Source organism: Muntiacus reevesi, chromosome 3 (assembly GCF_963930625.1).
Source record: "Muntiacus reevesi chromosome 3, mMunRee1.1, whole genome shotgun sequence".
NCBI lineage: Eukaryota > Metazoa > Chordata > Mammalia > Artiodactyla > Cervidae > Muntiacus > Muntiacus reevesi.
Window position 1 is genome coordinate 169,859,762 of NC_089251.1, and position 23,672 is coordinate 169,883,433.

The following is a 23,672-nucleotide window of genomic DNA, read 5'->3' on the forward strand; positions in this document are numbered from 1 at the left end:
TCCATATCTTGGGCACTGTAAATGATGCCACAGTAAATATAGGGGTGCATATATCTTTTCTAAATAGTATTTTCATTTTCTAAATATCCAGGAGCCGAATTGCCAGATTGTTTGGTAGTTCTGTTTTTAAATTCTTTGAGGAATCTCTATACTATTTTCTATAGTGGCTGCACTAATTTATATTCTTTCCAATAGTGCATAGGGTTTTGTTTTCTCTTCATCCTTGTTATTTTCTCCAACACTTGTTATTTGTTGCTTTTTTGTAATAATAGGTGTGAGATAATATCTTGTTGTGGTTTGGTTTGCATTTCCCTGATAATTAGTGATGTTGAGCATTGTGTCACATACCTGTTGACCATGCATATGTCTTCTTTGGAAAAATATCTATTCAGATCCTCTGCCCACTTTTCAGCTAGAATTTTTTTTTTTTTTTTGATGTTGAGTGATATGAGTTCTTTGTATATTTTGGATATTAACATCTTATGAAATACATCGTTTGCAAATATCTTCTCCCATTCTGTAGGCACCCTTTTTGTTTTGTTGATAGTTTCCTTCACTGCTCAAAAACTCTTCAGTTTGATATAGTCCCATTTGTTTGCTTTTGTTTTTGTTTCCCTTGCCTGAGGATGAATATTAAAAATTTGTTACTAAGACCAGTGCCAAAGAGCATACTGCCTATGTTGTCTTCTGGGTATTTACCTTTAGAGTCATTGTGGAGAGACCATGTCCTGTTTATCTGTCTGCATCCCATAGAAGTTAGTTGGTCTCTGTGAACTTTAAAAAAAAAACCAAAACAGCTTATTGAGTTTAATTATTCAATGAGTTTTCAGTAAGTGAATGAAAATAAACATATGGTTAAAATATTGCAAATTTTGAAGCATTTGCTGATGATTTTTTTTTTTTAAATAGTCAAATTGGTTAATATATTTGGAGCTTTATTGATTTTTCCTTCAAGATAATAATTGACAAGATGACTTAAAAGATAAAATAATCTATATATATTATTATAGATAATTAGGGCTTCCCTGGTAGCTCAGTTGGTAAAGAATCTGCCTTATATATAGCATATATATTATATATAATAATCATTTCTAGAATTGTGTGACTATGAATTCTTTCATGATACAACTTCCTGACTTGTTATCTAACCAGATAATTCTTTTTCTTCTAGATGAGCAAGAGATAGTACAAAAACGTACTTTCACAAAATGGATCAACTCTCATCTGGCCAAGGTAAAGAAAACTCCCCAGAGTTCTATGTTTATTTAGTTTGAGCCAATAAATCATTAAATTCACAGTATAAAATAACACTATCACGGTCATTGTCACTATAACTAGTCAGTGTTGGCAGTCCTGTGAATTTAATTGTCACCTAAGTGTGGCATTTGCTAACCTTGCCTTTAGATAATCAACAGATAACCAGAGTAAAGAGCAGATACTTCATGTCAATTCCATGATTCTTGATGGAATATTTCACCCACTTCTTTCTTCTGTACTAACCTTTGTGCCATACCAGAAGGAGAATTCATGCTAGATTTTTTTGTTTGTTTGTTTCTGTTTGGAACAGAAAGAAACAATGAATGGTCTACCCTGAGCAAAGAATTTTATCTGAAGAGATTGTGATGGTGTCTAGACTCCCCTCTCAAATGCTTTTATAGAAAAATAACTATGGGATCAGGACACTACAAAGACTAATCATTCTGAGATTATGCATACTGATGTTGGGTGGTGTCAGGCGACTATGTATTCATTCATTGTAATTATTTTGAACATAAATATTAATGTAAAACAAATTTCCAGGTAGATACATTGCAATAAAATTAATCTCATAATACTGATGAACAAATGTGTAAACCAAAAAACATTGCATTTGTAAAAACAATGTCAATGATACAATGATTTTCTATATTCAGTTAGAGGATCTTTGCTGAAGTGCTGCCTGTAGTGTTCAAGGTATAATCCTATTAATATGAGCAACTTTTGACTGGGGACTTCCCTCAAAGCTTCTTTCACCGTTCAGAAGCAAACAAAGCACAACCACCAATTTCACTAGTATGGTACGCATTTACTGCTTACTGTGTGTCTATGCTAAACTTTGGAGACAGGAAGGAAGATAGTAAGACACTTTCCCAGGCCTTGGGAAGCTCACAGTCCAGCAAAAACTGGAGCCTAGCATAACATGTCTAGATACAGGATTCAATAGGATTGTCTTTTCTGGGATCTCTCTCCAAAACCTCTTGGTAAGATGGGAATTCTCTGGCCCAGTGGCTGCACCCAGATCCCCCCTCTGACAAGGCACTGAAGGGCTTTGGGGCCCATTTTCTCAGGCTTAGGAGGGTGCCATCTCTCCACGGCCACTACTTACACTAGAGACTAGTCATCTTCTGCAAAATTCTTGCTTTTCCAAAATAAAAATAGAGTTATTGTTTTTTTCATATTGTGAAGTGGTTATGTGCTAGTTGTAAATCATTTTGATAATAATCCTTTTAGCAAAGCATAATGAAAGTAAGTGAAAATGTTAGTCGTTCAGTCATGTCTGACTCTTTGTGACCCCATGGACTGTGGCCTGTCAGGCTCTTCTATCCATGGGATTCTCCAGGCCAGAATACTGGAAGGGTAGCTGTTCCCTTCTGCAGGGGATCTTCCCAACCCAGGGATCGAACCCCAGTCTCTGGCACTGCCAATGAACTCTTTACCATCTGAGCAACCAGGGAAGCCCAGTGAAAGTAAAAATCACCTTAAATCCCACAATCCTGATGCAACCATTGCTGAAGTATTGATCACTCTTTCCCTTCACATGGACTTGCACAGCTGCATGTAAATACTTCTAGAGGATACTGTTCTGTATGCCTGACTTCACTCGGCACATCCTCCCACGTCAATAGATACAGAGTCATAGGAACATTTTAATGGCTGGATAACATTTTTTATTATAAATATAATAAAACTATTTATAATTACAAATTACTATAATAGTGGCCTGTTAATGATCACTTAGGTTGTTTCCAATTGGTTAATGTTATATAAAATACCACAGTGAAAGTCCTTGGTCATATATATATCTGTACACTTGTGTGATTTTTTTCTTCTTAGAATAAATTTCTAGAAATAGGTGGATAGTCCACAAGTATACACATTTGTGGGCTTCCCTGGTAGCTCAGCTGGTGAATAATCCGCCTGCTATGCAGGAGACCCTGGTTCGATTCCTGTGTTGGGAAGATCCCCTGGAGAAGGGATGCGCTACCTGCTCCAGTATTCAGGGGTGTCCCTCGTGGCTCAGATGGTAAATAATCTGCCTGTAATGTGGGAGAACTGGGTTCAATACCTGGGTTGGGAAGATCCCCCGGAGGAGGGCATGGCAACCCACTCCAGTATTCTTACCTGGAGAATCTCCATGGACAGAGGAGCCTGGAGGGCCACAATCCATGAAGTTGCAAAGAATCTGACATGACTGAGTACAGCGCAGCACACACACATTTATAATTTTAATAAATAACCAAGAACTTATGAGAACTTCCTCACACTATTAATAATCTTTAAGATTAGCAGTATTTTTAAATCTGAGTGGTGAAAAAGTTTTTAATTATTTTCATATTTATTTTTTAATGAAGTTGAATATCTTTGTGGGAGATTTTACAGCAGAATTCCTGGGATACCCTTGTTTACATACCGAATTCTTAAAAAGAAGTTAAAATCAGAATGTGTGCCATGGCACACAGGATACAAAGGGCCTTTGTGGAGAGATTGTAGTCCAGGAGCTCATTTTCTACTTTACTTTTATCACCATTTTTTCATTGTTTCAAATTGCTTTGCATATTTTTGTGCTAAATGGGTATCGGAATACTGGTATGTATCCTTTTCTGTTGTTTTTCTTAGTCCTGCTGGGAGACCTCGCTCCTGCTATTTCCTGTCTAAATGTCTAAGTCCTACCTTTAATGTTTCGTGCAAACCTGTCTCATTTGTGAAGTCATTTCTGACCACATGTGAAACAGTGAGTCAGGCCTCAGCAAACGCTCCAGAATATAAGTAGTTTCCCTGGCACCCACCCCCCAGCACCATCCCCGTGTCTTCTCTGCTCTTCCTGCCTCTGGTTTGGTAGACTCTGAAATCTCAGCACTCCTCCAGAACCTGCAGCAGGTGGAGAAATTCAGCGCATCTTAAGTGATTTCATACTATTTCATATCTCACTTTCCCAGCAACTCTGTGAAATCTAATTATGCTAATTATTGGAATTCACAGTGGAATATTACTTAGCCATAAAAAGAAACACATTTAGGTCATTGGTAGAGGGGTGGATGGGCATAGAGTATGCAGGTCATACAGAGTAAGTCAGAAAGAGAAAAACAAATATTATATGTTAATGCATGTATGTGGAATCTAGAAAAATGGTCCAGATGAGCCCATTTGCAGGGTAGGAATAGACATGCAGACATAGAAAACAGACGTGTGGACACAGGGAGGGGGTAGAGGGGTGGGGGGACGTGGGAGGTTGGGGTCGACGTATATACACTGTCACATGTAAATAAATAGCTGTGGGAAGCTGCTGTATTACTCCAGGAGCTCACTTCGGTGCTCCCTGGTGACCTAGACGATGGCATGAGGGTGAGGTGGGAGGGAGGTTTAAGAAGGAGGTGATATATGTATCCATATAGCTGATGCACTGTTGTACAGCCGAAGCTAACACATTATAAAGCAACTTACTCACCTTAAAGAAAGAAACCATAATAGCTCTGAGCACAATACCAAGCATCCTTTGCTTAATAAAACAGCCGCAGCAAAGAGTCTTCATCTTTCCTTACTTTATGAGACTAGTAAAGACATCAATCACATGAGGGAAAACAGTGATTAATTTCTGGCACCTTACTAGGTGCTTAACCCAGGATATTTTGTAGCGAACTTCGTCATACACCTGGTCCTTTGTGCTGCTGGGGTTTTAATGCAGGTGTAAGCCTGAAGTCCACTTGGTTTCCCTCCCTTACACCGTTTTGTGTTGATGATATCATTTTGAAAGACCCAGAACAATTACCCCCTCCACAGCTGCTCCATCAGAACCTCACTGCCATAGAGATTTTGTTGTTGTTGTTTTCTCCTCTGTTCTTATTACTTTTTGTTTTCCTGTCTCTTGACAACTGGAACAGTGATGCCCATACTTGTTATCCAGAACTTATCTATACTGGCATCATGGTATCTTGCCAAAACCACAACTTCTTTGGAAAATATTTTCCTTTTTCTGATTCACTCATAGTTGGAAAACATTTTGAAAATCAGATCTGACCCCATGACCCTGCTTTGACACTTGAAAGTTTTAGGAGAGGTACAGAGTGGATGTTTGGGTCTGTGAATGTCTTGAGAGCTGATCCCATGATTCCTTGTTCACCCCTCTCTCTCGTCCCCACCCTCTGCTCACCTTTATTCCTATCTGAGTTTCCTCCTATCTGAGTTTCCTATTCCAGCCTTGTTTCTGGCTCATTCTCCCTCCTACCCTGCTTCTACTCCTGTGTCACCTCCATCTCTCCCACCCTATCTCACCTTCCATTGCACCTCCACCCAACTCCCTTCCATCTGTATCTCAATCCCCCGTCCCTGCTTCATCCCTATTTCCATCTCTATTTCTCTCTGTATCCCTTCTCTGTTAAAAAACAACAACAACAACAACACATGCAACCTGTACATCCTAGGCTTCACAGCATGGTTGAAATCACATTTACATATCCACCCAAATTTAAATGGAAGCACACACTTCCCTCCTCAATGCAATGTGCTCACTTGCTTCTGAGACTAATGCCTTTCTTGCAACAGAAGCAGGATCAGGTTCATATCTTTGGTCTGGCCTCTGGACATTGTAGGGTTTTCCTGGTGGCTCAGCCAGTAAAGAATCCGCCTGCAACGCGGGAGACCTGGGTTCGATCCCTGGGTTGGAAAGATCCCCTGGAGAAGGGAAAGGCTACCAACTCCACTATTCTGGCCTGGAGAACTCAGACTGTACAGTCCATGGGGTTGCAGAGAGTTTTACATGACTGAGCGACTTGCACTTTCGCTTTCTGGACATTGTGTCTCTTTTCCTGCTGTCTGTGAGAAGGCTTGCTCCCAGAGCCAGAGTGTGTCCGTCACTCCAGGTGTGGACAGCATGCACCTGTACAGACACACAGACACACACACATTTTAGTTACCTGGGTTCCGCAGAAGCGTGTATCATGCCTGGAGTCTTACTCAGTCTCTTGTGAAAGCAATTTCTTAGATTTTTGGTCCTCAGCTCCTACTTACCTTTTTTCCCCGCCTTATTTTATTTTTTGAAATTGGGGTATAATTGCTTTACAGTGTTGGGCTAATTTCTGCTATACAACGAAGTGAATCAACCATATGTTTACATAGACCCTCCTCCCTTTGGATCTCCTCCTCCATTCCTCACGCCCCATCCATCTGGGTCACAGAGCACTGAGCCCATCTCCCTTTGCTATACAGCAGTTTCCCATAGCTATCTGTTTTACCTTTTAATGACACATAGATATCTTCCCTAGCCTCTGGTTTTCAGTCATAGAGCAGGCCCCAAGCCATACTTAGAATAAAAATGTTTCTCATTAGAGAAGGAACCACTGAGAGGCAACTTGATCTGCCTCAGGGTCTTAACTCTAGAGATTCAGGAGCCAACTTTTCTTCTTCCTTCTTGCTTATGAAATACCGAAGGCCAGTGGTTTGTCCTGCTCCAAGGACGGAGCCCTCATTGCTGTCAGCCTTGAAACAACCTGGTGTTTTGTAATTTGTTGGGTCAGATTGAGTTCGGTTTGGTGTACTGTTTGTGTTCGTTTACTTTGTCCAGTAAATACGCAGCCAGCTTAGACCTGGTATTAGTCAGCTGTGGCCATAGACTATGTGGCTTAAACCAGGCAAATTTATTTCTTGAAATTCTGGAGACTGAGGAGTTCAAGATCAGTGTGTTGACTGATTCAGTTCCCAGTTCTCTAAAAATGAGAAAGGAGAAAGGTGCTAAATTGGCAGGAAAAAGAGAAGTTTCAACTTTTTTCTAGAATGCAAGTTGTAAATATTTTGCAGGATCTCTATTGCCTGAGAGATTTTATATAAGTCATGAGGATTTTTATGGATTTAAACTAGGATGATAAACCATCTCACCCTAAATTCGGTGATAATGTCTTACTACTATAGTGCCTTCTTTTATTTATTTATTTTTACTTTAAAGTGAATTTTATTTTTTATTTTTTTTCAATATTTTTTTCCCCAATTATTTTTATTAGTTGGAGGCTAATTACTTTACAATATTGTAGTGGTTAAATCCATGGCTGATTCATGTCAATGTATGGCAAAAACCACTATAGTACCTTCTTTAAAAGGCAAAGTTTTATAGTTTGTTTAAGCAAATTAAACAAAAATAAATAAAGCTTCTATTTTAAAGAACAATTTACAAGACTTCTTATTTAGAAAGAAAGTTTGTATATCAATTATATTTCAGTAAATTGGAAGAAAATGATTCTATCTGTTTTCTTAAAATCTTTTTTGGAAATTGACCTTTTCCAAAAACAAATGGTGACGGGTTTAAGAGCTGCAATGTTGAATTGAGAAGCAAGAAAACTTCCTCTTCTGTCCTGTGGTCATTTAGTCTTGGCTGCACTGGGAGATGTTCAAAAGATGCTTCATGGACATGAATTTAGGGAGGCTTTTTATTTCAGTTTTGTTCTAGGCTGCTTTTCTCAGTTCCAAATAAGTAAAGTAATTACTGCTAATTAAATAAAAGAATAAACTCTTTCATGCATGACATTTTATTCGATTGTAACAATTCTTTATAAATATTTTGACAAGGGTATATGAAGTGATAGGGTGCAAATGAGAGCGCAGTCTGTTTTCAAAAAACATGCTTTTCTCAAAACAAAAGTTTTATTAAAAGTAAGAAAAAAGCCTGAGAATTTTCTGTAGATTGTTCAAACTTGTGGATACTATTATCAGTTTTTTAAAAATATTTCCTGTTTTCGAATTGAACACTCTATTCTTCTGTACTTATGCTAAACATTGAGAATCACAAATTGTCGATACAGTGTGATATAACATTAGCAAATGTTAGTGAATTCTGTTTATTTCATATACCTGGTAATTCTTTTCAGAAAGGGAGTTTCATATTTAAATGTGGACCCTATAATTTTCTTTCTTTTTTTAAGAAGAAACCTGACTCTTTCTGTTCTGTCTTCTCTGTCAGTGAAAGAAGGTAGGGTATTTGTTTTTTAATTAGCCCAATATCAATCCATGTGATAGTTTTTCAAAGTTAGATCCTGATTCAGCGCTAGCTATCACCACTCGTTGCTAAATATCTTTCTAAACTCCAGGGCCGCTGTTCATTGAACTCATCCATGTGCCAATTACTGTGCCTTAGCTACTTTATCTTTTATTTAAATCTCACAACAACAATCAAATATAAGTATTATTTTCACCATGCTATAGATTGTGAACCCAAAACTTAGAGTTAATTAATAAGCTCAAGGTCATATAACAAGTAGGTGGAAAACTAGATTTCAGTCCCAGGACTACACAGTTTGGGCCCTAACCACTGTGTTTATGCCCATGCTTCATTTGATGGACTGTTCATGCAGCAAATACTTTTCAAGCACCTCTTGTGTGCTAGGGATTGTGGGTACTGTGGTGAACAGAAACAGCTTAGTCCATGCTATCATGGAAGGGACAGTATAGCAGAAGAGACAGCAATTACAGACGTGTGTGTGTGTGTGTGTGTGTGTGTGTGTGTGTGTGTGTGAAATTCCACGAGTGGGGAAGTAGAGGGTGTTAGGGAATTGCACCCAACCACTCAAGTAACCTGATGGAGGGCCTTAGGTTTTCAGAGGAAGAAACATCTGGAACCTGAGAAATGTCTCGAGATTGGCCAGGTAAAGGAGCTAATGTTTTCAAAAGTTGAAGGGTAAGAAAGAGCTTGGTGCAGCTAAGGAAATGGAGGAGGCTCAGAATACCTGAAACACAGGTTCCAGAAATGGCTTGGCAACAGAGAACTGAGACCCAATTGAAGGTCAGCTGTTAAATGGGTTCGGATGTTGTGTTATGGTCACTGTGACGCACTAAAGAATCTTAGGGAGAAGAAATGGTCACTCTGGGCTAAACCCCTCTCTCAATCTCTTTCTCTCTGTCTTTCTCCCTCCCTCCCTCCTTTCTTCTCCCTCATCTCTCTGTCCCGCCCCCTCTCTCATTTCCCCCCACCCTCTTGCATAAATTAAGAGCAGGAACAGCTGAAAGTGGAGTTGGAGTGAACTTGCAGTAAGTCAGATGAGAGGTGAGGATGCTCTGGACTGAAATAGTGCTGGGGGAATGGAGAAAAGTGGATAGATTGAAAAATGTTATCAAAGGGCAGATTTGATACAACTGAGTCATTCCTGGGAAGACTGGGGGAGAAGGAGTCAAGAATGACTTCTAAATTTCTGTCTTGAACAAATGATTAGGATCATTCACAAAGACAGAGAATATAAGAGACTTTGGGGGAAAGCTAATGGGTTCAACTACAGATGGAGAAATTAACTTGGTAGAGATGGACCCATTTGAAATGGCAATTCGGAAGTCATTAGCCATCACTGGGAGTGACCAAGTCATGGCAGAAACCCAACTCTAGCAAATTGATGAGTAAATGAGAGGGAAAGGTGCTAGGATTTGAGTGTGTATTACATGTTCAGGAGTATTAGCTAAAGTAGAACATAGGATCTGGTAAGAGCTGTTTCGATAAAGAGTGGTCCTAAGTGTGTATTTATGGAAGGGAAAGCTCAAGAACTGGTAAAGAGGGATAGGCTGATAAAGAAAGACAAGATTATTTTAAGACACAAGTCTCCTGAGGAGGCAAAGTGGGGAGAAAATCCAGAGCACAGATGGCGGGTGGATATTTCCACAGAGATGAAGAATACTTCCACCAAAGTCCCCATCTCTGAGGCCAGAGTGGTAATGGGAAGGAGGGTGTGGATGTGCCCAGGTTTGAGATGGGGGAGACAGGAGCACAGAGTGGGGTGGACTGGAATTTGAGGGGATTCCCAGCTGAAGACAGCATGCAGGTTTTTTAGATCTAACACAATAGTCTACCTTTCTGAGCAGATGAATTTATGAAAAACATTTTTTAAACTGACAGTTAAAATGTGCTATACAGAGTGAAGTAAGTCAGAAAAAGAAAAACAGATATCGTATATTAACGTGTGTCTATGGAATCTAGAAAAACTGTGTTGATGAACCTTTTTGCAGGGTGGGAATAGAGATGCAGAGGCAGAGAACAGACTTTGGACACAGCGGGGGAAGGAGAGGATGGGAAGAACTGAGAGAATAGCACTGAAGCATATATGTTATCATATACATATACATTACATTACACATACATATACAGTATCGTATGTAATGGGAAGTTTCTGCATAGCACAGGGGACTCCACGTGGTGCTCTGTGACAACCTAGAAGGGTGGAATGGGGTAGGGGGTAGGGGGAGGTTTAAGAGGGAGGGGGCGTATGTAAACTTATGGCTTATTCATGTTAATGGATGGCAGAACCCCGCACAATATTATAAAGCAGTTATCCTCCAATTAAAAATAAATTTTAAAAAATGAACTAAAGAAATGTGTTCTTTCACATTTCAAAATGTATCTATCATGGCGAATTTCTAAATTTTAAGCAAGATTCAAAGGCTATTGTACAGTGTCATGCTGGCCCCCAATGATACCAGTTTAAAGACGTGTTTTCCAAAAATTTCTCCCCCAAGGTTTTACTTTTAATTACAAAAGATAGCATAAATCATCTTAAAATTAACATTGGCTACACTGTGTTATCAAATGGTTATAGTTTCACTTTTCTGTAAATTTGTCACATGGAATAGAATGTTACATCTGTATTTAAATACCTTGGATTCGTTCTTTATGATACATGGCTTTGAAATAAATATATGATTTGACACTGAGTCCTTTGGGAAAAAGATAGGTCTGAAATAGCCATTGTTTAGTGTTTCTATAAAAGGAGCATCTCTTTCAGTATGCAATAAACAACCCACTCCACATCTGCCAGCCTTAGATCTAAGGGGCTGTGAAGAATAGGAACTGAATACTGTAAGCACTGACTCTCGAATGACCTCAGTCACGAGCATCTCCTCACTTTTTAGATGAGCTGGAAAAAAAAGCACCATTAACATTGTTTACATTCTGTGTGAGTTTGCCATAGCAAAGTGCAACATACCGGGTACCTTCAAATGAGAAATTTATTATCTCACTGTCCTCAAGGCTAGGCAGCCATGCCGCCCTGGGAGACTCTGGGCAGAACTCTTTGACTCTTCCTCTCCTCAGGTGGTGGCCTGGAGTACATGGGATTCCTTAGTTTGCAGCTGCATTAGTCCAATCTATGCCCCTGTACCTGATTTCCCCTTTATATAGGGACATTGGTCACATTGGATTAGGACCCCCCCCCCCACCCGGCCATGACCTCATTTTATCTTGATCACTTCTCTAAAGACCCCACTTCCAAATAAGACCACATCCCAAGGTACCTGGGGTTTAGATTTCCATGTATCATGGAGCGAGTAGACTGTTCAACCCATAATAGGTTCTGTTAAGAGCACATCTTAACACCAAGTCAAATACGTAGACTCCTTTTAAAGGAACACTTTTGACACTCCATGCTTTTTAATAATCCTATGGATTATTAGTACCGACTAGTAATGACTTTGATCGACATCCTCACAGACATAAAATATCACTTCGGTGGCTGCTTTTGTTCTTCTTCAGTTGTCTTTCCACCACTGGTATTAAAAGATAACATGGAAATGTTCAAAATTGAAATTTGATCCTTCGGTTTCTTGTACTCACTTTGGTGGGACTGTTAATGAACTAAGATGAGATTAAAGAGGCAAAGAGGAAAAAGTAAATGTAATAATACACCCCAGAAACAATTCTTTAGTTGATTTTGTAAAACTACTTTGGTAATCCTAAGCATACTGATACATCGTTTCCAAATATGCAACTAAAAGATTAAAAAGAAAATCGTCATTTCAAAATAAATGGCATTTATTAAGAATTGGATATGACTGAGCAACCAATGTTTTGGGCTTCCCTGGTGGCTCAGACGGTAAAGAATCTGCGTGCAATGTGGAAGCCCAGGGTTCAATCCCTGGGTTGGGAAGATCCCCTGGAGAAGGGAATGACAACCCACTCTAGTATTCTTGCCTGGAGAATTCCATGGACAGAGGAGCCTGAAGGGCTACAGTCCATGGGATCGCAAAGAATCGGACATGACTGAGCAACTAACGTTAACATTAGTTTGTTAATAACAGAGATGTAGACATAGCAAAGTTTATGGAGATTGCCAAATGTTTTGATAATGTTTATCAAAGTTCCCTCTTTTAGAAATATTTTTTATTCAAACATTTATTTGATAAATATTTTAAAATGTTATTTGGTATGCTTAGCAAGATTCTAGATACTGAGAATGCCACAGTGAACTAAACAGGAGGAGTAACCCTTTCACCATGATGCTTTTATCCCATTTGGGGAGATGGACAGGAGAGAAAGAAAATAGCTCTTCCATTGAGAATAAACTGAAGAGGACACAGGATGAAGGAAGGAGATAAGGTAGGAGATTGTTGGGTCATTCAGATGAGAGAGGACTGGCTTGGACCAAGGTCATAGCTGTGGAGGTGGTAAGAAATGGCTGGATTCTGGGTGAATTTTGAAAATAAAGTCAACAATTTGTTGATGGATCAGCTGTGAAGTATGAACAGAGATGAAGGATAACTCCAGCTTCATCCTGAATAAAACAAATGAGGAGTATGCTTCTTTTAAACTATATAATGAAAAAGAAGGATTACACGTGAAAGTTGTTAAGAGCAGTTTTTCAAGCAGATTTAAAGTTGAGCCGGAGGGCAATCAAATGAAATAATTAAGGAAATGGAAATACTTATGCTATCTGTCATGGGAAACAGTAAAGAATGGGAACTATCGTCTCATTTTTGCCAAACAGAGGTGGAAAATAATCACAATAGTGCTGTTATAAAGGGAAAGAAGGATAAACAGATTATGCATAGCATTTTTTTTTTTAGTTACTTTGTTTCTGGAGATATTGGTAATGTCTAATTAGATTTTCTGAATAAGATGACAGAACGTTTTAGATGCTGAATTAATTTTCTCTGGCTCCTGTCAGTGGATATAATCACAGTTTTACTCATCTAATCCAGCTGTTTCGGCATTTTTAGACAGTTTTGTGTGGTGGGCTTCTTGCCAACCATTGGAGGGTAACTTGTTCCATATCTGTAGGTCAACCTCACTTCCCTTCCCACTCTCCTCTCTGTTCCTGTTGTTTGGTTTGTTGTCCCTGCCCATCAGATAACCGGCAGAGCATGTGAACATGCTCGACTGGTCCCGGGATGGGATGTCTCCCCATTCCGTCTCTCAGCCTGTCATGTAGCTCCCACCTGGAACTCATGGAAACCAGAGGTGGGAGTGATTTATCTTGCTTGCTCTAGAAGTGAGGGGCCTTTGTGTAAACAGAAGTGTCGAGGTACACAGAATACACCTTGAGATCCAGACTTTGCCTTGAGACGTCTTTATGTACTGCATGGAAGGCCATCTGGGGAATATCTCAGGCCGTGATTGCACATCATGGTCAGCAAGTCTGATCGTGCCCGACAGCCTGTGTGTTTCAGCTGGAGTGAAGCATTATCTGTGCTCCAGACCTTTTCTTTAGGTCTTTTCCAGTTCAGTTTTATTGGTATCACTAGATATGTAGGAATCATGAATTTTAAAGCCTGAGATATGTATTTAGCAATTTAAAGTAAAATGCTATTAAGTTTTATATTATTAAATGCACAGACATGGCCACAGGGAGACATGGTGTGAGTGGGGCTGATTTGTGTCTATTCCAGTGTATATGTATACACATATGCATCAGTATTTCTATACATTTCAAAATGATCACTGCAATAATCTAGTTATTGTTACCATAAAAAGACATTACACAGTTATCAACTATTTTCCTCACATTGTACATTTCACACCTATGACTCATTTATTTTGTAAATAGAAGTTGTACCTCTTATGCTCCCTCACATATTTTTCTCCTTCCAAAAACCCCCTTCCCTCTTGCAAACACCTGTTTGTTCTGTATATCTGTGAATCTGTTTCTGTTTTGTTATGTTTGTTCATTTGTTTTGTTTTTGTTTTTGTTTTAGATTTCACTGATAAGTGAAATCATACAGTATCTGTCTTTCTCTGTCTGATTTATTTCACTCAACATAATACTCTCTGGATCCATCCATGTTGTCCTAAATGGAAAAAAATTCATTATTTTTTCATGGCTGAGTAAAATATATTCCATTGTACATTTACCACATCTTAATTCATCTCTTGATGGGCACAAGCTAGAATAAATAATTCTAGGATGTGTATTGAAAGACAAAAGACTCTGAATAGTCCAAACAATCCTGAGAGAGAACAAAACTGGAGGCATCATATGCTCTGATTTCAAACTATACTACAAAGCTACAGTAATCAAAACGGTATGGTACTGGCACAAAAACAGACACATAGATTAGTAGAACAGAATAGACAGTCCATGAATTTGAGCAAACTCTGGGAGATAGTGAAAGACAGAGAAAGCTGGCATGCTGCAATCCATAGGGTGGCAAAGAGTAGGACGTGACCTTGGAATTGAACACACACACACAGAGCCCGTAAATGAATGCACATTTCTATAGGAAATTAATCTATGATAAAGGAGGTAAGGATATACAATGGAAGAATGACAGATACTTCAATAAATAGCTTTGAGAAAACTGGACAGCTACATGCAAAAAAATCAGATTGGACTACTTTCTCATGTCATACATGAAAATAAACCTAAAATGGATTAAAAGCCTAAATGTAAGACTTGAAATCATAAGATTTCTAAAAGAAAACATAGGCAATCCACTCACTGACATCATTCTTAGTAGTTTTTTTTTTTTTTTTTTGATATGTCTCTTTGGAGAAAGGAGACAAAAGCAAAAGCAAACAAATGGGACTATATCAAACTAAAAATCTTTTGTATAGTGAAGGAAATGATCAATAAACTGAAAAGATCAACTACTGAATGGGAGAAGATACTTGCAAATGACATGTCTGAGAGAGGGTTAATATCCAAAATATACAAATAACTCATACAACTCAATATCCAAAAAACAACATGATTGAAAAATGGGCAGAGGATCTGAATAGATGTTTCCCAAAGAAGATATACACATTGCCAATATGCACATGAAAAGTGCTCAACATTGCTAATCATCAAGGAAATGCAAATCAAAACCACGATGAAATATCACCTCACACCTGTTAGAATGGCACTTATGATTTCTACATAGTTTTAAAAATGTGAGAATTCCTTAAATTTTCATTTCATAACAAGTAGTTATGCCCTTTTTCCTCAAAATTATTCTCATATTCCTTTTTCTCCTGAGTATTGCAATTTTCTGAAAGTGAAAGTTGCTCAATCATGTCTGACTCTTTGCAACCCCGTGGACTATACAGTCCATGGAATTCTCCAGATCAGAATCCTGGAGTGGGTAGCCTATCTCTTCTCCAGGGGATCTTCCCAACCCAGGGATTGAACCCAGGGCAATTTTCTAGGGGCATAAATCAACATGTGGCATAGAAAATATGATCTTCTTATATGAGTGAAAATATGAAAGTAATGGTCGGTAAGGATTAAACATGTACTAGCACTTATAGACTAGTAAATGGTCACAAGTTATTCTCATACACAAGTTATTCTGATACACACAATGACAGAGAATAGATTATTTTTCCCCAATACAGGCAATACTCAGTAAGTTATGCCAAAGATCCCCGTGTTTTCTCAGATTTCATAAAGTTGAAAGAGAAATATTTGGTCTCCTTTAAGTTCTAAGAGTAAAGGAATAGATCTCATTGTATGACATAAAAGGGGCTGCAAAAAGGAGGAGGAGAAAAAAATTAGATAAAAATACTCTGTGAGGCCTGTTCCACCCATGAGTTAACTGCCAAGGTCACAGTCAGGATATGCACTTTCCCCGAGTTTCAGAGACTTTAGACAGTCCTCTGACAGCCAAAACTTAGGGCTTAAGCCTAGCTCGAGGAGAGCTTCTAGAAGGAAGTAGCTAAGGAAGCCAAGCACCTCTTATTTTTTGTTTTCTCCATCTCCCTCTCCCCTCAGTCAGGACATTTCATACTTTGAGATTCATCATGAATCTAAGATTCATCATGAATATCTGTAGAATATCTAAATGTGATTTCCAGAGCCAAGAGTATACTTTTTCCAAACACCGTACAAAACTAAGAGCTTATTGTAATTTTATCTTAATAAAAAATAGATAGCTATGGGCTTAAAATGTGCCCGGTAGATTTCTGTCTAGTGCTTGAAACTGTACATTGTCAAGCCGTGGGAACAAACCACATTATCTCTATTTTCCATTAAGTCAGGCTCCAGTGAATTACCCTCATTTCTATCTCTTCATTTTGGCCTCTAGCACCATGACCTGGATCCTACAAAGAAATCAGACTGATGCTGTGAATACTTATATATATATATGACAAGAGAGGCATTTTTAGATGAGAGGTTTTCTATTAAAAGATTGTTTCAAAAAGTAAATGCACTGTTGTCATGATAGAAAAGGTCCCTTCTATTGACCATTCAGTTCAGTTCAGTTCAGTTGCTCAGTCATGTCAGACTCTGTGACCCCATGAATTGCAGCACGCCAGGCCTCCCTGTCCATCACCAACTCCTGGAGTTCACTCAAACTCGTGTCCATCGAGTCGGTGATGCCATCGAGCCATCTCATCCTCTGTCGTCCCCTTCTCCTCCTGCCCCCAATCCCTCCCAGCATCAGGGTCTTTTCCAATGAGTCAACTCTTCGCATGAGGTGGCCAAAGTATTGGAGTTTCAGCTTCAGCATCAGTTCTTCCAATGAACACCCGGGACTGATCTCCTTTAGGATGGACTGGTTGGATCTCCTTGCAGTTGACCATTAGCTATACATAAATGGTACTTTATACAAAATGGGAGAGCAAGACTTGTCCAATAATTACTAGGATTTCTTATTCTACTATAATTTTTGGTAACATCTTTTGATAAATAAAGTGACCTTATGCAGCATGTATGTTATGTAAAATTGGATAGAACTTGTAGAAATATGAAGATCATTTTCTGGGATTCATTTTTGCGAGCCCTTTGCAGTCAGAGGTTTGTTTTCTTCCTCTTTTACTGGTTGAGGTATTAAGTCAAGAATTTATTACATAGTAGGTTCTCTAATTCTGAGTGTTGAAATATAATAGTTGCATATTATAAATTACATAGACATTTTTATTTTAAAGAAAAATATTTTGTCCGGTTTCTAGTTAGTCTGCAAACAGTCATCAGACTGCATCTCTTTACTTTGGGTAGGAAGATATTGGTGAAAAAATTTTCAGAAGCAACTCATACTTCCTATAAAAAAAGAAAATTTTGCTTCGTGTCCTTATTTTGCTTCATATCATTATCTCTCCAAGATTCCAAAGGGTAACTTGCAGATAAGCATCACATATCTCTGTTGAGACGTACATCTGTGGGTGAGGCACTGTTCTTGGTATGGTGTATATAAACATATATTCAACTTCCTTGTCCTCCAGAAGTTCATGGTCTGAATTCCTGAGGACACAGATTTGTGAATAACCAACTGTAATGCAGTATGAATAATATAATCTGAACCATGCGCTAACACAAAAGAAGTGACTTAATTCCAGCTGGAAAACTGGAAAAGATAATGTAAGACTGTGTCATAAAACTGACCAGAAATTTGCTAAATGGGAAAGTAGGAAAATGAGAGTATTCTAGGTATCTATGTTCTTGCGATAAAACCTACCTGCTTTTTTTTTCCCCCTGTGTGCAGGCTAGAAACTTCGTTCATTTCTTCAACAAGTTTTTAATGAGTTCCTACTGTGAATAAGACACTCAGAAACAAGATGCTTCTCTATGTTGCATTGTAGTCTGGGATTGCCAAGAACCTAGAGATAATTTTTCTTTACTCATCATATATGCAACTCATTTTAAGAACCATTAGTATGGGTATAGGGCAAAGATCATTTTTTAAGAAAACTTTATTCATTCATTCATTCAGTCAGTCAGCCAACAATATTTGTGGAGTGCCTGTCTTTGTGCTCAATAATGTTTAGTAGAGAACACTTACCTGGAAGGAAGGATTCAAGAATCACGTCTGTCCAGACAATTTTTTAAACAACAGAGGAGTTGGGATTGAGTTTGGTGAATGGTCACAGTCAGGAAGAAAGGAGAGCGAGAGAGAAGTAAAAAAGGCCTGTGAGCCAGGCAGGCTGATCAAAAGGGCTTGGGGAGAACTAGCTCAAGGAGAGGCCAACAAGGCCCCAACCACCACCCCTGCTGTTGCCAACAAGGCCCAGTGCAGTGGGATGAGGGGTCACTGGCTTGTTCAGAGGTCAGTGCTGGTCTGGAGGCCACTTCTAGGAGCAGTGAAAGGGGCCGGGAGCATGTGGAGGACAGATAGGGATGCAGGAGAACACAAATGAGGGGCAGAGGTGGAGTGAAGAAAAAGTGTTCATCAGGGACTTCCCTGGTGGTTCAGTGGTTAGGACTCCGCACATCCACTACAGGGGGCCCGAGTTCAAATCCTGGTCTGGGAACTAAGATCTCACATGTCTTGTGACATGGCAAAAAAAAGAAAATGCTCTTCAAAGTAACAGAAAATGAAGTCGCTCAGTTGTGTCTGACTCTTTGCGACTCCATGGACTGTAGCCCACCAGGCTCCTCCATCCATAGAATTTTCTAGGCAAGAGTACTGGAGTGGGTTGCCATTTCCTTCTCCAGGGGATCTTCCCAATCCAGGGATTGAACCCAGGTCTCCCGCATTGCAGGCAGATGCTTTACCGTCTGAGCCACCACCTGTGTATGTTTAAAGGCATAATGGATGGATGCAATTTATCTTTTATTTCTGGTGTCCAATTTCTTGGACTCTTTATTATTTTGTGAAAATTCCCTGCCTTGTTTAATTTTTAAAATACGGCTGCAGTTAACACAATATATGAAAACCCCCATTTGTATTTGCTTGCAGAATGTATCATGTATTTATTAACTTTTCCCCACATTATTTCACTGTTATTATTAGGATACAAATGGACATTTTAAAAGACAAATAGACCATGTTTTTAATGATGATATATCAGTTCAGTTCAGTTCAGTCTCTCAGTCATGTCCGACTCTTTGCAACCCCATGAACTGCAGCACGCCAGGCCTTCCTGTCCATCATCAACTCCATAATTTTGACTGTTATCATATTGAATATTTTTCATTAAAAAAGACTCGTTTTATTCCTAATAATTTTGTTTAAATGCTTAGCATATAAAGACACTATTATGTTTTTGCTGTATAAATAGTAAGCAGTGTGAATAGTGGAATTTAAAAGAGAAAGCTTGAAAATGAAAACTCTGTTATTTTTGAACATGTATTTCACAGCATGAGAACAAATTATTCAGCTATTAATTTTATAAAGAGAAAAATGCATTTAAAATTAGAATTGTACCATTCAGAGACAGTAATTCATGCAGTCATAAGAGAAATATAAATGTGCCATTATCAGTGGGTGGAGAAAAAATCATGTTTCAATAAAACATCTGGTGATTAAATATCTCTGAAAAAAAATTTCTAGAAAAGAAAGAAAGACAATTGAAAGTCAGGTATACAACATTAGGCTTTTAACATGATCAGGGAGAATTAGAAAATTACAGAGCATGAATCAGCTATAGACTTCTTTAAAATTCATCTTCTGTGAGAAATCTGAGGTCACCTAACTTCCGTTGACCATCAGCTTTAGCATCACTTTTTTTGCTTTCTTCTGAGCCAAAAGACACCTTAATCCAAGATTTCATAAACTCTAGTATATGTGTGTGTGCTAAGTCGCTTCAGTCATGTCCAACTCTTTGTGGCCCTGTGGACTGAAGCCCTGCAGGCTCCTCTACCCACGAGATTCTCCAGACAAGAATACTGGAATGAGTTGCATGCCCTCCTTCAGGAGGTCTTCTTGACTCAGGTATCAAACCTAGGTCTCAATAGGTCTCAATCAAACCTTGCATTGCAGTCAGATTCTCTACCATCTGAGCCACCAGGGAAGCTAGGTATTATGATAACCTTTGTAAAATAATAAAAATTCCCCATGAGTTAAGTATGAGCTTATTTTTCCAGCAGTGGCGTAGATTTGCCCTGATGAGCTTGTACTCTTGAGCTTACGATCCTTTGGGTTCAGTGCCACGCGGTGAGAGAAGGTTTGCAGGATTTGCCAGCATGTGAAGCAGAATGGTTGTGGCCAGCTAAGCCACAGGAGAGTCAATCTGCCACTCTGGCCGAGCCAACAGTGTCCCCACGGCAGGTCCCTGAGCTAACGAGGTTACCTTGGAGAGAACGTTCGTGCAAACTTGGCACCTGCCTCAGTCCAGCAGTGTGTTCACTCAGGTAAGGAGGCTGCTCCAGTTTCTCTGGGGTACCTCCTGGTCCCTACTTACATCCTGTTTTAACCTCTCTCTTATCCTTTATGTTAATAGCACCCTCTTTTCCTCCTTTGCCCACACCATCTCTCTCTTGTCAACACTCCCTCTCTATGGACTTCCCCTGGTGGTCCAGTGGTTAAGAATCCAGCTGCCAATGCAGGGGAGACAGGTTTGACCGCTGGTCTTGGAAGATTCCACATGGTGTAGAGCATCTAAGCCCATGGGCCACAACTGCTGAAGCCCAAGCACCCTAGAGCCCCCGCTCTGCAACAAGAGAAGCCACTGCAATTAGAAGCCCGGCACCACAATTAGAGTAGACCCCGCTCGCCACATCTAGAAAAAGCCCATGGAGCAGCAACCAGGATCCAGCACAGCCAAAAATAAAGAATGAAAGGAAGAAAATTTAAAAAAATACTCCCTTTCTAAACAACATTGGTGTGTATATAAAAACCCAAACAGGAGGTTTTTGAATGTTTAGTTTATCTCCAAAGGGTCATTTTTCTCTTTGCATCTGTCAAAAGGTGATTGCCAATCATGTCCTCAATAAAGTACTTTGATATTTAGACGTTTTTCACCAGATTTCACCACAGTGAGTACCAAATGTCTGCCAGAGAGTGAGAGAAGCACTTTTTGCATTAATTCATTTTTTTTTTAATTTTATAGCGGAAACCCCCAATGGTGGTAGATGATCTTTTTGAAGACATGAAAGATGGTGTGAAGCTACTTGCTCTGCTGGAAGTCCTGTCTGGGCAGAAACTGGTAAGGATGTTTTCTGTGACCGCATTTGTCAAATTGTTCCCGTTTGGAATTTGGGGAGTGTAGATTGGGGAGTGTTAAGGGTGCTACTCATGTAAAAGTTTTTCTCTTTTGTAGTTGGTAATTCATAGGAAACACTAATCTATCGGTCACTTCTGGGAGCAAGGAATAAATTTTCTTTCTTGTTCCCGGACACCTGTAGTAGCTTTAAAACATTATGTCTAGTAGTAGCAACTTACAAGTAAAGGTAAGGAGCTTCATCAATAATCAGGTAGATAAGCGGGAAATTAATATCTAACACATTTTAAGTGCTTATTTTCCATTTGGAAAGGATTGTTGGTCCAGTTGTTTCCATAGTATTGAAAATTAAGCTTGAAAGCAACATGGCATTTTTCATCCATTGGTGGACATTCTCCATCATCATTTGTAATGGGAACAGCGTGTTCAGAATCATTTGATTTTATGTTCAGCAGAACTAGCAGAGTGAAAAACAAAGTGCCACTGACCTATAAAATGTCTTTTTCTTCATTACTAAAATAATAAAATATTTAGTTCTTTCTGGCTTATGTTTTTTTTTTTTTCTTTTTTCATTTTGGAATAGTAGAGAAGTAAGTAGTTTGCAAACATAAATTATTTATGTGACATTTCCCATAAGTTTTAAAAGGAGCTCAGGAAATAATCTTCAAAATATTGTATAACACACTAGACACAGTGTCCAAAATTAGATGTACTTATTTTTTCTTAATCTGTTGCATCTTGACAAAGAGCTGCTCAATCATTATTACTCGGATAATTGAGGTTTTTAAAGTGTTTTTGCCTGGTCATAAATTTCCAGCCAATTTCATGTGGGAGTCTTCAACATAGCTTTTATAAATGTAAGACAGTTGTTTGTTGGAAAATACAAACTGATAATTTTGTATAAGTCATAATCTACTTGCATTCATATTATAGCAGAGGCTTCTGGTGAGCCATCTCAGCTCACCTCTGACCTAGCCACGGCAGAGATGAACACGACTCATACCCTCCATCAGTATCTCAACTCAAGTTCTGGCAACGCCTGTTTGAATTTCTGTCCTCGGGGCTTTTATTAAAGCTGTAGGTTGCACAAGGCAACCCTAAAGTGTGGGAAAGTTAATGGTTTCAAAGAGGATGGATGGGAGTCTATGAATTAAAAACTCCAGCCTGGCATTTGTAGGAGGGACAATTTCAAGGCTTATTTCACACATCAGGGAGTGCTCCATTGGATCCTCAGCAGAGCTGAACCCCGGTTGCCCGCTGAGGAGACCCTCAACAGCACACCATACTATTATAGATTATTGTTAATTGAGTTTTCTTCCTTCCTTCTCTCACTCTCCATGCATCCTCACTCTTGCTACCTGGGATCATCTCCCCAGTCATTGCATGCACCATGTTCTTATCTCAGGCTCCGTTTTGGGAGAAATCAAACAAGACACATGTGACAATCCAATTTGGAATCAACAGGTGTATGCATGAGCTAAATTGGATTAGCATTAGGATGCCTCCTTAATGGCCGGGTGTGACTAGCTATCTTCATGTATCCTCCTGAATTAAGCTATTTACTTACATGAAGGAAACTTCATTACAATTCACACAAGATTTAAGAAGTGTCTCATTCAAAGTGTCTTTATAATTGTGTCACTCTACTTGGCCAACAGTATACAGAAACCTTGATGGGCATTAACTGCCAAGCTAAATGAGTCTAGAGAAAGTATACATTTTGACATAATAATTCTACTTCTGTTTAAGTGCCCTGCCCATTCAGTTATGGTAAGAATTTTAGAATCTTGAAGCTAGAAGCAATTTCAGAAAGAATCTCTGCATTCTTATTTAACATAGAGGAAACTGGGACATAGAAATACTGTTTCTGGTTTAAATTTCAACATTCAAAAAAAGAAGATCATGGCATCCAGTCCTATCACTTCATGGCAGATAGATGGCGAAAATGTGGAAACAGTGTCACATTTCATTTTCTTGGACTCTAATATCACTGCAGACAGTGACTCCAGCCATGAAATTAAAAAGTTGCTTGCTCCTTGGAACAATAGCTGTGACAAACCTAGACAGTGTATTAAAAAGCAGAGACATCACTTTGACCACAAAGGTCCATCTAATCAAAGCTATAGTTTTTCTAGTAGTCATGTATGGGTGTGAGAGTTGGACAGTAAAGAAGGCTGAGTGCTGAACAATTGATGATTTCAAACTGTGCTGCTAGAGAAGACTTGAGAGGCCCTTGGACTGCAAGGAGATCAAACCAGTCAATCCTAAAGGAAATCAACTCTGAATATTCATTGGAAGGACTGTTGCAGAAGCTAAAGCTCTAGTACTTTGGCCACCTGATGCAAAGAGCCGAATCATTGGAAAAGATCCTGCTGCTGGG

General features: G+C 39.0%; 1 protein-coding gene across 8 annotated transcripts in view; it reads left to right on the forward strand.

The window, feature by feature from the left end:
- Positions 1-23,672, forward strand: part of SYNE1 (spectrin repeat containing nuclear envelope protein 1) — a 471,391-nt gene that overhangs the window by 82,094 nt on the left and 365,625 nt on the right. For all 8 annotated transcript variants that reach the window (XM_065931098.1, XM_065931099.1, XM_065931094.1 and 5 more), the window contains exons 3-4: positions 1,172-1,233; positions 21,182-21,277. In XM_065931098.1, the coding sequence (XP_065787170.1) occupies positions 1,172-1,233; positions 21,182-21,277 (158 nt within the window). The remainder of the gene's footprint in view (positions 1-1,171; positions 1,234-21,181; positions 21,278-23,672) is intronic.